Raw genomic sequence first — 14,337 nt, 5'->3', positions numbered from 1 at the left:
ATTGCAATAGTTCGCGTAACGAAGATTTTTGTGAGGTAAGTGATTCATGAAATTTATAGGTTACTGTCAGTCAGGGCCATTCTTTTGTAGGGATTATTGAAAGTAAGATTGCGTTGAGCTATTTATTGTGTGTCAGTTTAGTGATGATCAGAATAAGTAAAGAGAGTAATGTCTGAGTGCGTAGAGTTTTACTCAGCTGTTTGAAAATCTAATAACGTAAGGGGTTTATCAGCACAGTCATTCATAAATTTTTCTAAGGGGAGGTTTCATATAACAAATGGGATTTCGACTGTTCACTAGGTAAACCATTGAAGGCGTACAATACACAGACTTTAACGGTGCTAATGGAAACCAGACAATTCAAAAAGAAAAACTGAAACTGATAAGCTGTGCAGGTGTCTCATTATTGATGAAGTCTGTTTTGTCAGGATTTTGTTAGAGGCCTAAACCTCAATTTTCTGCCCAAAATTTCGTTTTCTTTGGCATGAGACTTCATCAGAGGATACTGGCACGGGGATTAGATATTTCGACGTGTGCTGCTTTTTTTAATGTAAAAGCTTAAACGCTTAAATGATACACGCAGAGGAAACCAAAGAATCGCTTGTCGGCAACAGTGCAACATCGTCGTGGTATCTTAGCATACTGTCACCCGAACCGAGTCGAAATTAGCAGAGTCGTGCAGAAGTTTGTCTCACAGATCCTTCTAAGAAAGAAAGGCAGATTACGGTTTAACGTAATTTCGCTTATGGTATCATTACAACGGCAGCAGCACATCAAATGGGACAACGATGGGGCAGGAAAACACTTCTTCTAATTAGCTATCTCTCTATTTGATTTAAACCTTTCAGGAAGCACATGGAAAACCTACATCTTACCGGCGGGACTGGTGTCTGAACTCCATTGCTCCGAGATCTGTGTGCAGTGTTTTGATCTCCTTGTCTCTTCGCTGCGTTAATGTCGTTCAACGGATGCGGTAGTTCTGTAACTTTTATTTAAGAGAGAGATCAACAGTTTGTTTCACTTAAATCCTATACTATCACTGTTGAAGCTGCTCTGGTATTTTCGAATTTCGTTGTCTTCTCTATAAATCATAGTATGCCAGTCTTTTTCGATCTGATTAAGCATTTACTTTGAGAGAATAGTATTGCTCCTTGGTACGATCCGATGTTTGTCTCCAAACTTTCTTGTGAATTACTTAGTATAGACAGTAATTAAATACAATGTACCCGTAAACCGGACACAGTCTTGTAATCGATCAATATATGGCCATTAAAAATGGTTCAAATGGCGCTGAGCACTATGAGACTCAACGGCTGTGGTAATTAGTCCCCTAGAACTTAGAACTACTTAAACCTAACTAACCTAAGGACATCACACACATCCATGCCCGAGGCAGGATTCGAACCTGCGACCGTAGCAGTCGCACGGTTCCGGACTGCGCGCCTAGAACCGCGAGACCACCGCGGCCGTCATATATGGTCATAGTTTTTAATATCAGCCACTTTGTTCCACAAGAGTTGATGCAGAATATTAGCATATGACAATGACAAATTAAGTAACTAACTGCGCTAAGTGGAGTTTACACAGTACTGGTCTGATGAGAGACTTATCAGCCCATTGCAGTACGCGTGGAGTTTGCGCAGTACTGGTTTGATTAGACACTTATCAGTCCATTACAGTACGCGTGCGATTGTGTGTGTGTGTGTGTGTGTGTGTGTGTGTGTGTTGCGGCATTAGGGATCCACTTAGGGATAGCAGAAATTCAGTTTTCGGTTAATCAGCCTTCCACTCAACAATACATCTGATTCAGTCTTTCTTGACCGTGTTCGGATTTCTATTATCCAGTGCGTAAGCCATAACGAAATCTCTGAAGTTTCTTGATGAGTAATTAGCAAATTCGAATGTAGACTGACTTGATCTTGAGCGAAAACATTTGTTCTTGTTAAATGTTATCTTCGTCGAAAATTGTCAGTGAGGAAAACATTGTCTTGAATGGGCAGAACCTTGAATAATCTGAAGCTCAACTGTAAATCATAATCTCAGACTATTTTCGCTTTCTGCTGTAAGAATCAGTCAAAACAGGAAAACAAATAATAATAATGGGTCTTGATTGAGAAGATGAACAAAATAATTTTCACTTCTTGTGGACTCTACTTCATCGTACCAAATACACGACTAGCTTTGACAAAAAGATGTCAACAAGCATTCATAATCTCATTATGTGTTATTTAATTAAGACAACGATATCCATTTGATTTTCAGTTACAATTTTTTTCGTAAGTTATTCGACTGAGGGCAAATAGTGGCAAGCATTGGCTGGCAGTATCTCCGCGCTGGCGTCGGTTAGTGTGTGGCTGTGGTCGGCGGCAGTGACGAAAATTATGAATCAAGATATTTAAATTAGAAAATAAATGCTTGATTCAATAACATAACACCATAGCACCATTATCTTATTTCTCACCCGCACACGCTGTGGCGGTAAGAATCATGATGTAACTACCACTAACTTCCGTTGCACCACAGTGTGTGCAGTCGAGTTTTCCAGTGTACAGGGCGGAGCAAATAAAGGTGGCCTGTAGCACAGAGTTCCAGGGTACAGAGAAACACAGCAGAGGAAATGAAACACAGTACTAATCTATAGCAGGTGCTGAAAGTGACCACTACTCAGCTCGTGGCACTTTTGGACCCTAGTTAGCAAGCTGCTGAAGGCGGATCGAAGCTGGACTACTGGAATTGCTACAATCTCATACGAAATGTTCTGTTGCAGTTCTTGAAGACTACGAGGGTTTTTGCGATGCACCTTAGACATGAGGGCTCCCCAAACAAAGTAATCACACTGACAGATCAGTTGACCTGGGTGGCCAGCTTGGGCAGCGACCAGAGTGACCTCTGCTAACAGCTCTGTCAGGCGTGAATGTTGTGCGAATCTGCTCCAAAGTTCGGCCAGCTGTATAGGCAGTTGCTCTATCCAGTTGCAAATAACTGTAGGTCTTTTCCTTCTCCGTTAATGCTGCCACAAATGGTTACCAAATGTTAGCAATGTAACGCGCCGAAGTCAGCGTCTGATGAAAGAAGATGGGAGCAATAACGTGGCGTGCAAACACTGCCAAATTCCAACCTTATGATCACGCATAGGTGTTTCGTGGAATTTACGCGGATTCTCCGCTGCCCAGAACCTGTGATTCTAATAAGAGATGTCCAAGCCATTCATTGTCATCTCACTGGAAAGCCACCCACAAAACTGGAGGCGCGGAGCAGCAGCTGATGGGAACAACACAACTCCGTTGGATGGATATGCAGGTCCAGGTGGTGTATTCGTCCGCAAGATCGACGTGATAACGTGATACGTAGGTCTCTTGCGACATGTATCTCTTTGATATGGCAACACTCTGAAGTACTTTGCGGTGAACTGCAGCCACATTTTCTGGTATGCGGGAATGTTTCAGAATGCTTTTTGACGTGTTCGAAACAATTCTTGTCTGACGCAAATTCCAGATTAAGCGTTGGACGGCACTCTTAGCTGGCAAGTTGACGCTATTAGCAAGCAACTGACCACACCGTTTCCACGGCTTTGTTCTCACGTAACTTTCCACAACGAACACCCGCTGCTCCACTTGGCATTGCTCCAGTCACACTGGCATCGCGCACACTATCTAAACCGGTCCGGATCACGTAGCACACGAACACGTGGTGAGCGCGTCACGTGGTGTGGTTATATGCATTCATTCATCTGCAGTCGTATCCACTCGTCCGGCCTACTTTTATTTTTCCCACTCTGTATATTCGTATCCTATTGTAAAGCCCCGAAATACAGCTGATTTGGTACCTGCTGGAAGTGAAAACGGATGGAAGAAACACTCCGCGTGGTGATCTCGTATTAAGTCAACACGACGTTGATTCTATTGACGTAATGAAAGCGAAACTAGCACACTAGGACATCGCGTTTCGGTTAATAAATTCGTTAATAGAACACGCTTCCATAAATAGAGAATGTTCTAGTATATTGTTACATTAAAAAAAATCGTTGCGCAAAATATGTGTTGAATCCTAAATATAAGCGATAATTCGGTGCACTAACAAATAAAAAATAGCTTTTTCAGTATTCTTAGCATTCCTTTTCCGTTATTAAGCCTAAAATCACTATGGCACTAAATATTAGACAATAATACTTCTTACTGGATCAGAAAGTCTCTTCAAAGTCAATCCTAACTTGCAAAATAAATTATTTCGTAGCCTTAAATAATAAAAAGGAAAAAACCCCAGAACAAATGAAAATATTTTCTTCACCTCTCAGGCTGACCCTAAGGCTCCCATTTCCATTAAAAATAAACAAAAAACTCTTCCGAAACAAAACGAAAATTAGTTTTCTTGGTGTTTCAACTCAGCAAAAATTTTCCTCTCAAAGCTGATCATTCTAAGTTAAAAGTTTATGTCATCTTCCCAATCTCTTCCCTTAGAGAAAATATCTCACTGATATTTGATCAACCCTGACTAATCGGAAACTTGCTCCCACACAAATGATGAAAAGACATAGTTCAAGAAAAGAAGAGAAGTGACTGTCAGTTACCCAAGACTATTTGTGTAGTTTATGTTGTTTATTCCACTTTTACAGTGTTCAAATGGCTCTGAGCACTATGGGACTTAACATCTCAGGTCATCAGTCCCCTAGAACTAAGAACTACTGAAACCTAACTAACCTAAGGACATCACACACATCCATTCCCGAGGCAGGATTCGAAACTGCGACTGTAGTGGTCGCGCGGTTCCAGACTGAAGCGCCTAGAACCCGTCGGCCACCAATGGCCGGCTTTTACAGTGGCTTTATGTTAGTATTTTCTCTTTTCAAATGATATTATCCCTAAACATTCGAGCAAGATACTTAGGGAAAGTACAGGAAACATCACAGAAAATATCTTCCAGATGTTTAGTCCCTCAGATTTAAGGTCGCCGTTTTGTATCGATCCAGGATGTAAAATTTAGAGATTTGTCTGTCTCTGCTACGTAGAAATAATCCGCAGGGAGAACATACCAACAATTAATCCAACTCGCTCCTAAGCATTCTACAGCAATCACATATCCTCACAGAATCTGGTCACACGTTTCAAGAAATGTCCACGCAAAGATTTACCCACAAATATTAGAGCTACGTGGCTAGGTTTCATAACCAAAACCCACGCAGATCTTGCTAAGAAACATAAAATGAGACGACCCCCTAAGCCTTATACGAAGTGTGTAGTGTTGAAGTCAACATGGAACACAAATACCTATACAATAAAACGATTAACGTTTGAAACTGAGTTAGAAATGCCTTGACTTAAAACAAAATGTATTTGCCTGGCGTTTGGACACTTGGCATATTTTACTCGCCATACGTAAGAACTCTACTGTACAGGACTTCCGAGTATTTGTCATTGCAACCCTGTAGTCTCAAATCTCATCCATGGGCGAGGTAGGGACCGTCAGTGCGCAGTTATCGGCATTGATACTCGAGACGGGCTAAGAAAGGAAAATAACGATGAAGAGCTCACATTACAGAACAAAAACAGACCTGATGGAATAAGACGTCTGAGGAAATCATTTTAAGCTAGGTGAAGCTTACTCCTGCTTCTGGGGTCAAAAACCGATGCCAGAGTGTCACTACGGCAGCTGGCACCTGACTTGCACGTGTAAACATGTTTGGTTCCTTTTACTTGCTTTGAGTCATGTCCTGTACTGTCTGTTCGCTGTGTTGGGCGTCGTATCAACGGTGGCCCCACCTGTTGCCAGTGTGGGGCGACTGTTTGGCCACGTGCGTGTGCTTGTCGTCCCACACTGGGAACACCTACAGTGGAGGGGCGCCGTATCCACTGCCACGCTGCCTCGTCTGCGATGAGCACTGTCAAACACTCTGCCATCAGGTCTGCAGCTTGAGGAAACTTCTGGTGCGGATACTGGTGTTTCCACTGCCACAGCGACCACTGAGCGCTTTGGTATCCGCATTGCTGTCCTGCAGCGCTTCAATCATTGCCAGTGTACTGGTCATGAGATCCGTCATCAGGTCGGGGCACAGATCTATCTACTAGTGCTCCTCCCCTTCACCCTCCCTCCCTCCACCCACCCACTCGAATTCCTCAGCCATAGTCCTACTCTTCCAGTTCACAAACTCTCCCTGCATGAAGGACTCCACTAACTCATCTGCTTCATCAATTGCAATCACCTGTTTTATTATAACACTTAACACTCGTCCCCAGCTCCACACACTCCTGCTCCCGTCTGTGCCATCACTAGTGCACCCTGCCTGTATTCATCTTATTAGTTTGCCCTCAGTTCCTATTTATTTCTTCGTATTTTCGCTTGGAATATGATTTCAGTGAATCTTGAATGGTTCCTCTTCAAAGACGAGATTTTGCCTAGTTTGTGTCAGCCAGTGGGCACACAGAATTGCAGGGTAGGAATTTCCCTTAATGCTAGACGAACTACGTCCAGTTTACACTTGACAATAGAATTGCTCCACAATTCTGGCAATTTTCTTTCTCAATACCTTTATTACACCGGTTTTTGCTATACGGGAAGTCTTGATACGCCCCTTTCCTCATCCCTTTTTTAATTACTTTCCATCCATCACCTGCAGTCGAAATCCTGACTTGAGATTTCTATTTTTTGAGTACTGTATTGGTCTACCAGACTTTCCTAGTAGCTCTTCCAGTGGATTATCCCGAAACAGAGTTTCAGCATAACACTGTTTATTTACTGGCCTCATATTTTCCCAGAAATACTTTTTCCTCATTTCCTACTCACCTAGAGTTTCCTATGTTCCCATTATTTTCAAAGTAATTTGCTCTCATTCTAAGTTCTCATTTTCCTTAGAGTTACGCTCTACCACAGCTACAGTTCGGTAGTAAATGGTGGGATTGCTGGTAGTATTGGTATCATTCGTAGGCAAAGAAATGTCAATGAATGCGGGAGAGAGAAACTAGGAGCTGACCACTTCTTTTTGTTTTTATTTGTCTGTTTGTTTTGCGCGTTATTACAACTGCACATCATTCATTGTTAGTCCATGGTCTATTTCATTTCCTTACAAAACGCAAATTCCATTTTGTAAGTAATAAAAATTGTTTGATCACGTAACTTCTGCGCTTTTGTGTAACCAAAGCAATTACTTCCGACGCAGGTGCAGTTTACATGCACAAACATGATAAAATCTACAAAATTATTGTTATTATTTTGTTCTCAGTAGAAAGTTCTTCATCACAGTGAAAGGCAACAGCTTCTCTTTACTATCGATAAAGCCGAAAGTTGTTTATGAATATCAGACATATGTTTTATGTAAACTCGACGGTGGATCACATGTTTACTTTGCGTTTGTTTATTAATTTTCCATTTTCTTTCTTTGAGGAAATTGTGTTTCCTAGAACTATATGATAAATCTGTATTATTTTCTATTTGTTCCACAGCATCCCTCTGTTTCACATTGTCAATCAACAATATTCGAATAAAATCTGAACTTACTAATGAGAATTTCAAATTTGCAATAAACACTGTTTATTTTTAAGTAGCTGACTGGAGGATAACTATGTAGAACAAATGTGTTTCATAGGTTGCACAGCCCTTCATACATCCTCAATCAGTTTCTACAAGGTTCACGGCTTCCGGTTTCTAAGGGACCCTAGCAAGACACTGTTTACATGTGCAAACAAAGTGATCGAAATAAGGTACCGCCCGATAGGTAAGCAGAACACATAACAAATAGGTAATGTGGCTACGATTTTAACTGACGGCGCGCGGAGCGGACGCGCGGTTTGAGGCGCAATATCACGGATTGCGCTGCCCCTCCCGCCGGTGGTTTGAGTCCTCCCTCGGGCGTGGGTGTGTTCTACGGTACTGTAGACCATCAAGGCTGAACGCAGACTACTGTATGAAACTTCCTGGCAGATTAAAACTATGTCCCGGACCGAGACCCGAGCTCGGTCCCGAGTTCGAGTCTCGGTCGGGCACACAATTTTAATCTGACAGGAAGTTTCATATCAGCGCACACTCTCATTCCAGACTGCTGTAGTTTTACAACTGTCCCTCAGAGTATATATCGTCAAGCAAAAGTAATGGACATTATACTGTCCTCACTTAAAATATCAGGATCTCTCTGTCGGTATTTTCATTTTAGCGACGGGGAATGGGCGGATAAATCCTTTCTGTCACTCGACTTCCTGTCATTTACGTGTACTACCTGTAGACTCTCCAACGGCGTGTGTTACTCTGAGCAGCCGGTCCGCTCAGCCTGTTAATGGCTGCTTTTGAGAGCACTGCAGGCCGCTGCCCAAACTGCGTGTTCAGCTGCGGCGCGCAGGAGCGGAGCCGAATTAACTTCGCGCATCTCAGCAGAAGTTTGCGGAGACGGCCGACACTTCTCCACGTAATGATACAGCCACCTGCACGGGTTACGTAGCCATGTGCAATTCAAACGGATATACACAGTCTGCAAAACCGCAGTGTGGGCGGGCTCCATACTCTTGCGCTAAGGTTTGCCCTGCCCTAAGACGTTGCCAAGTGCCACGTTTCCTTAGCCACTTAGAAGGGGCCGAGCGCCTGCTGGGATACAGTCGGCGAGCGGTCGCCCCCGTGAAACCGCGTGAGACAGAAGAGCGCCGATAGCAAGTGGCGTGGGACGGCCGTCGCTCTCTCAGCTCAACACACCGATGCCGTCCTCTAGCGCTGTCACCGGGCTAGAATGTTCTCCACAGGTGGTCAGCACACAACCCCATCGACGAGGGAAAGAAAGAGAAAAGTATCGTGTATTAAACGTACCACGGCTCTCAACTTTCTAGAACTCCTTGGAGTTTTCGAGACTTTTAGATTTCAGGTTACTTTATTCTCCAAAAGTTACCTTAGTGAGTATTATTTATCGCGTAGACGGAAAGGTTACAGAATTACTACATGTCAACAGTTAACCACAGCTACCCAGCATAGAATAACACAAATGAAAACAGCTATATGTGGATATCTACATCTACATCTATATCTACATCCATACTCCGGAAGCCAGTGTGGCGGAGGGTACCTTGAGTATCTCTACCGGTTCTCCCTTCTATTCCAGTTCTCGTATTGTTCGTGGAAAGAAGGATTGTCGATATGCTTCTGTGTGGGCTCTAATCTCTCTGATTTTATCCTCATGGTCTCTTCGCGAGATATACGTAGGAGGGAGCAATATACTGCTTGACTTTTCGGTGAAGGTATGTTCTCGAAACTTTAACAAAAGCCCGTACCGAGCTACTGAGCGTCTCTGCTACAGAGTCCTCCACTGGAGTTTATCTATCATCTCCGTAGCGCTTTCGCTATTACCAAATGATCCTGTAACGAAGCGCGCTGCTCTCCGTTGGATCTTCTCTATCTCTTCTATCAACTCTATCTGGTACGGATCCCACACTGCTGGGCAGTACTCGAGCAGTGGGCGAACAAGCGTGCTGTAACCTACTTCCTTTGTTTTCGGATTGCATTTCCTTAGGATTCTGCCAATGAATCTCAGTCTGGCATCTCCTTTACCAACGATGAACTTTATACGATGATTCCATTTTAAATCACTCCTAATGCGTACTCCCAGATAATTTATGGAATTAACTGTTTCCAGTTGCTGGCCTGCTACTTTATAGCTAAATGATAAGGGATCTATCTTTCTATGTATACGCAGCACATTACACTTGTCTACATTGAGATTCAGTTGCCATTCCGTGCACCAAGCGTCAATTCGCTGCAGATCCTCCTGCACTTCAGTACAATTTTCCATTGTTACAACCTCTCGATACACCACAGCATAATCTGCCAAAAGCCTCAGTGAACTTCCGATGTCATCCACCAGGTCTTTTATGTACTCTGTCCCACCACTCGTCACTTTTAGGATGTCTTTGAAAGAAACGTTTTAGGCGCTGTGGGACATGTTTATATGGCATAAGTTCTGCCTATTGTTCTACTTCACACTTACTCGATGGTAATGAAGATTTGCCGCAGAGTGTCTGAACATCTTCTATGGTCTGTTCGGGTGCAGTTAGTCAGAATTGTCCGAGGCTAGTGAAACCCAGGAGGATTCTTGAGGCATTGTGGAGAACAGTTTTGTTACCAGCAGCGTTTCCACTCATCGATGGGTTTTTTTAATTTTAGTCTTTTTCGTTCAGCAGGGAATGTTGTTGTTGTTGTTGTTGTTGTTGTCTTCAGTCCTGAGACTGGTTTGATGCAGCTCTCCATGCTACTCTATCCTGTGCAAGCCTCTTCATCTCCCAGTACCTTCTGCAACCTACATCCTTCTGTATCTGCTTAGTGTATTCATCTCTTGGTCTCCCTCTACGATTTTTACCCTCCACGCTGTCCTCCAATACTAAATTGGTGATCCCTTGATGCCTCAAAACATGTCCCACCAACCGATCACTTCTTCTAGTCAAGTTGTGCCTCAAACTTCTCTTCCCCCCAATCCTATTCAATACCTCCTCCTTGGTCTCCCTGTACGATTTTTACCCTCCACGCTGCCCTCCAATACTAAATTGGTGATCCCTTGATGCCTCAAAACATGTCCCACCAACCGATCACTTCTTCTAGTCAAGTGTGCCTCAAACTTCTCTTCTCCCCAATCCTATTCAATACCTCCTCATTAGTTACGTGATCTATTCACCTTATCTTCAGCATTCTTCTGTAGCGCCACTTTTCGAAAGCTTCTATTCTCTTCTTGTCCAAACTAGTTATCGTCCATGGTTCACTTCCATACATGGCTACACTCCACTTTCAGAAACGACTTCCTGATACATAAATCTATATTCGATGTTAACAAATTTCTCTTCTTCAGAAACGCTTTCCTTGCCATTGCCAGTCTACATTTTATATCGTCTCTACTTCGACCATCATCAGTTATTTTACTTCCTAAATAGCAAAACTCCTTTACTACTTTAAGTGTCTCATTTCCTAGGGAATATGTCATTCAAAACTGGATGCAATCTCCTGGTATTCACGCAGTAGCGCACTCGTCCGTCTGATATCAGGAGATGGACAGTGGCTCAAGATAAATAAGTAGTGTGTGAGAATAGATCGTGTTGACCCATTGACGATGCGTATGGCTTCGTTAATTTGTATGTCAATCACCGTTATGTGTGGGCTATTGATCCAGAGAGGCGCACAGTGCTCTGCTTTTGAGTGTCACAATCCGAGTGCTGATACCCGAAGAGCGTCTTCTGATGATCCCCAACCATCGCCCCAGAGTTTATGGAGAATGTTGTTTCTGCTTTTGAGCTTTGCAGATGTTCAAGTGCTTCTTAAAAGAAAGTGTCCTCTCTAACGCGATTCCAATGTATTATGGATGCATGCTGTGATGTAGTTTGGCCCCCTGAAAATAGACTTCAAGGGCTCTATGTGCCAATCTACAGGACAGGTGATAACATGTAACTTTCGCCTTATTTGAGTTGTAGCATCCATTTACGGAAATATTGGCTTGAGATGTCTGTATCAGAAGTTACGATTTCCTCAGTTATTTCAGAGATCTTGTGTTGGGTGGCTGTTGCCCAGTCGGTCACATGGCCAAAGCTTCTGGACTGTCTACGAGGTGTATCAGGTAAGCATAAATTAAACAAGAGAAGGGCGAAGATGGATCACTTTGGTAAGCCATTATTCAACACTTTTGGAGAGCTAGTATTTTTCGCCGTAGGTTTTGTAAATGTTCTTCCAGCTCACATGTTTTCACTTACTTTTGTCATCTCTCTCCATGCAACAACTTCTAATAATTTACAAAGCAGTCCATGACTCAAAACAGCGTCATATGTTGCTCTTAGAGCAGTGAAAGGAGCCTTTCTGCATCTTTGGTATCCTGCTTCAGTAAATGCCGATAAAGTTAAGGCTCGATCAGCGCAGTTCCGTCCTAGTCGGAATCCATCTTGCTCAATAGGAAGGTTCTGAAAGATCGCTGGAACGAAATATAATTTTTTGTATAAAAACAGTTACTCAAATACTTTTTAGGCGGGTCCTGACCTTGTGCCACCCCTTCTCCGACTGAAGCATCGACCTCTTACTGATGTCACAATAAGTGAAAACGGTCAGCAAGTGAAGCACGTTATAGACTGCACGGCGCCGTACGGTGAGCGACTGACGGCAGCGTTGCTGATCTGGACTTTTCAGGGACTTGGTGCTGTCGCAGCCAATCGCCGCGCTACTCGTGGTTCTCGCCCTGGTTTTCCTGTCGGTCTGCGCCGACGCTGCCACAGCCTGCCCTGCAGGCTGTACGTGCCAGCACAGTGTCGAGCGGGTATCCTGCGTCGGGCTCACCAGGGTGCCCAGGTTCCTCGGCCACTCCCCCAGGATGCTGAGCATCACTCAGCACCGGATAACCACACTCGACAGCTGGTCCTTCAGAGGACTGGAGCAACTGGAAGTATTGGAAATCACCGAGGGTCGCCTGTCTGAGGTAAAACATAGTGCTGAATAATTTACGTTTGCAATCACCGCACGTCGAATGCTGACTTCAGTCGTGCTGGTGTTGGTGCCGATGTGTGAAATGAATCCAAAAAATGGTTCAAATGGCTCTGAGCACTATGGGACTTAACTGCTGGGGTCATCAGTCCCCTAGAACTTAAACCTAACTAACCTAAGGACATCACACACACCCATGCCCGAGGCAGGATTCGAACCTGCGACCGTAGCGGTCACGCGGCTCCAGACTGTAGCACCTAGAACCGCTCGGCCACTTCGGCCGGCGAAATGAATCCGACATGGTCTCAAACTGTCAGAAGGGACCAGAATACAATGCCTCGCTTATGTCGATAGCATGAATGCCGTTGTCAGTAACAGAATATCATCACTGTTGTGAGGTCTGTAAGTCCAGCAAACCCCTATCAGGAACCCCGTTCTGACTGGCTCACTTGTACATTTATTTGGGTCGATACTCATAGTGACTACCACTAGTAACTGCAAAAATGTGTTTATTACCTTTCCCTAGCTGCTATATCTTTCGATTAAACTTATTTAAACAATGTTTTTTGTTACACTTACACTTCATTTTCCAGTTGAAGATACAGACCGTGAAGGCCATATGTTTTTACGACAGTTACATTCCGCAGATATTCTGTGGACCCCTCCCTTCAGTTCCTTAACGGAAAATTATCCGACACATCTTACGACGCATTCTCCCCTACAAGCCTTCACACTACCTCATACCAGAGTAAAATAAAATTAGTTTTTCTTGTTTTATTGGGATTGTCACTTTAATTTAAATTGTCATACAGGAATTTTGTTTTCAGTTTAGTGTTAATATTTTTCCTAGTTTCCCCCACTTACAACTTTTAACATATTAATCGCGTTATCACTGCACTGTCGGTACGACATTTACTTCGTGTTTGTACCTCGCTCTAGATGAGTAACATTTTCTCCAGCGCTTTTTACGAATATAGTAACTTCTTTGACGATGAGAGTTAAAGTCCGTTGATGGCTTTGTAAGACCTCTCGGCTAATTCCGCGCGGCGCCACAGCCCGTTTCTCGCACCTTGCGACTTCCATCTGTTAGGTCCAATGAAGGATGCACCCCGAAGGAAGCAATGCGTGCATGGTGGGGAAGTTATTGATGCAGCAAGACGCTGGCTCTGGCGTGTACCAGTAGAGTGGTACCATCAGGGCATCCAACACCTCCCAGTAACGTGGCTTAAGGTCAGCACAGTGAAAGGGGGTTGTGGTCAAAACTAGGTTTCCGTAGAGATAAGAGTGAATAGTAACTGTGTGTACAGGCATCCTGGACAAAACGGAGCTGTTGACTGCCACTTGTAATTTGTTCAGCCAGTATTTAGTAATGCATATTTCCTTTTACCACTTCTATATCATCATCTTGATTGATTTCAAATCCCTTTCCATGTCAGAACATTTGAATCTCTAATGTTGATTTTCTCAAACAACGCTTCAGCTTCCATCTTTTCCCTTTCACATTGCTTTAGCATCTGTTGTAAATCAATTGTAAAAATATTAATCTCACCTTAAAGTTTCGATACTTCTTCCAAATCACAGTAGGTACCTCGTTCCTTCTCCTCATCCTCAACTTCCTATAAATTCCTTTCTTCCCTACTGTATGCTAAACCAATAGTCCTTTTACCCTCTGCCCGACTCACAAGCTTCATATTTTTATATACCATTGTTGGCGAACAGCGATCTTATTGTGATAAAATTATTTAAAACAGTGTTGATCGCAGCCAACGTTAACTTCTGACAGGTTTCCGCCATTTAATTACGGGCCATCAGCAAAGTTTCCACCATCTCGATGATGACAATTCTGCTTTATCATGAATCACTGCATGATCCCTTTCTTCCTGTGAGTCTTCCAGGCTTATTTCAATAACTCACAAACACAAT

At 43.4% G+C, this 14,337-nt stretch overlaps 1 protein-coding gene across 1 annotated transcript in view; it reads left to right on the top strand.

Moving 5' to 3' along the window:
* The window catches only part of LOC126281563 (leucine-rich repeat-containing protein 55-like), a 43,942-nt gene that overhangs the window by 879 nt on the left and 28,726 nt on the right, over positions 1-14,337 (top strand). The window contains exon 2 of the mRNA XM_049980637.1: positions 12,124-12,409. Within this exon, the coding sequence (XP_049836594.1) occupies positions 12,124-12,409 (286 nt within the window). The remainder of the gene's footprint in view (positions 1-12,123; positions 12,410-14,337) is intronic.

The sequence above is a fragment of the Schistocerca gregaria genome, chromosome 7 (assembly GCF_023897955.1).
Source record: "Schistocerca gregaria isolate iqSchGreg1 chromosome 7, iqSchGreg1.2, whole genome shotgun sequence".
In the NCBI taxonomy this organism is placed as follows: domain Eukaryota; kingdom Metazoa; phylum Arthropoda; class Insecta; order Orthoptera; family Acrididae; genus Schistocerca; species Schistocerca gregaria.
The sequence above is the reverse complement of the archived record's forward strand: the minus strand, read 5'-3'. Positions and strand labels throughout refer to the sequence as shown.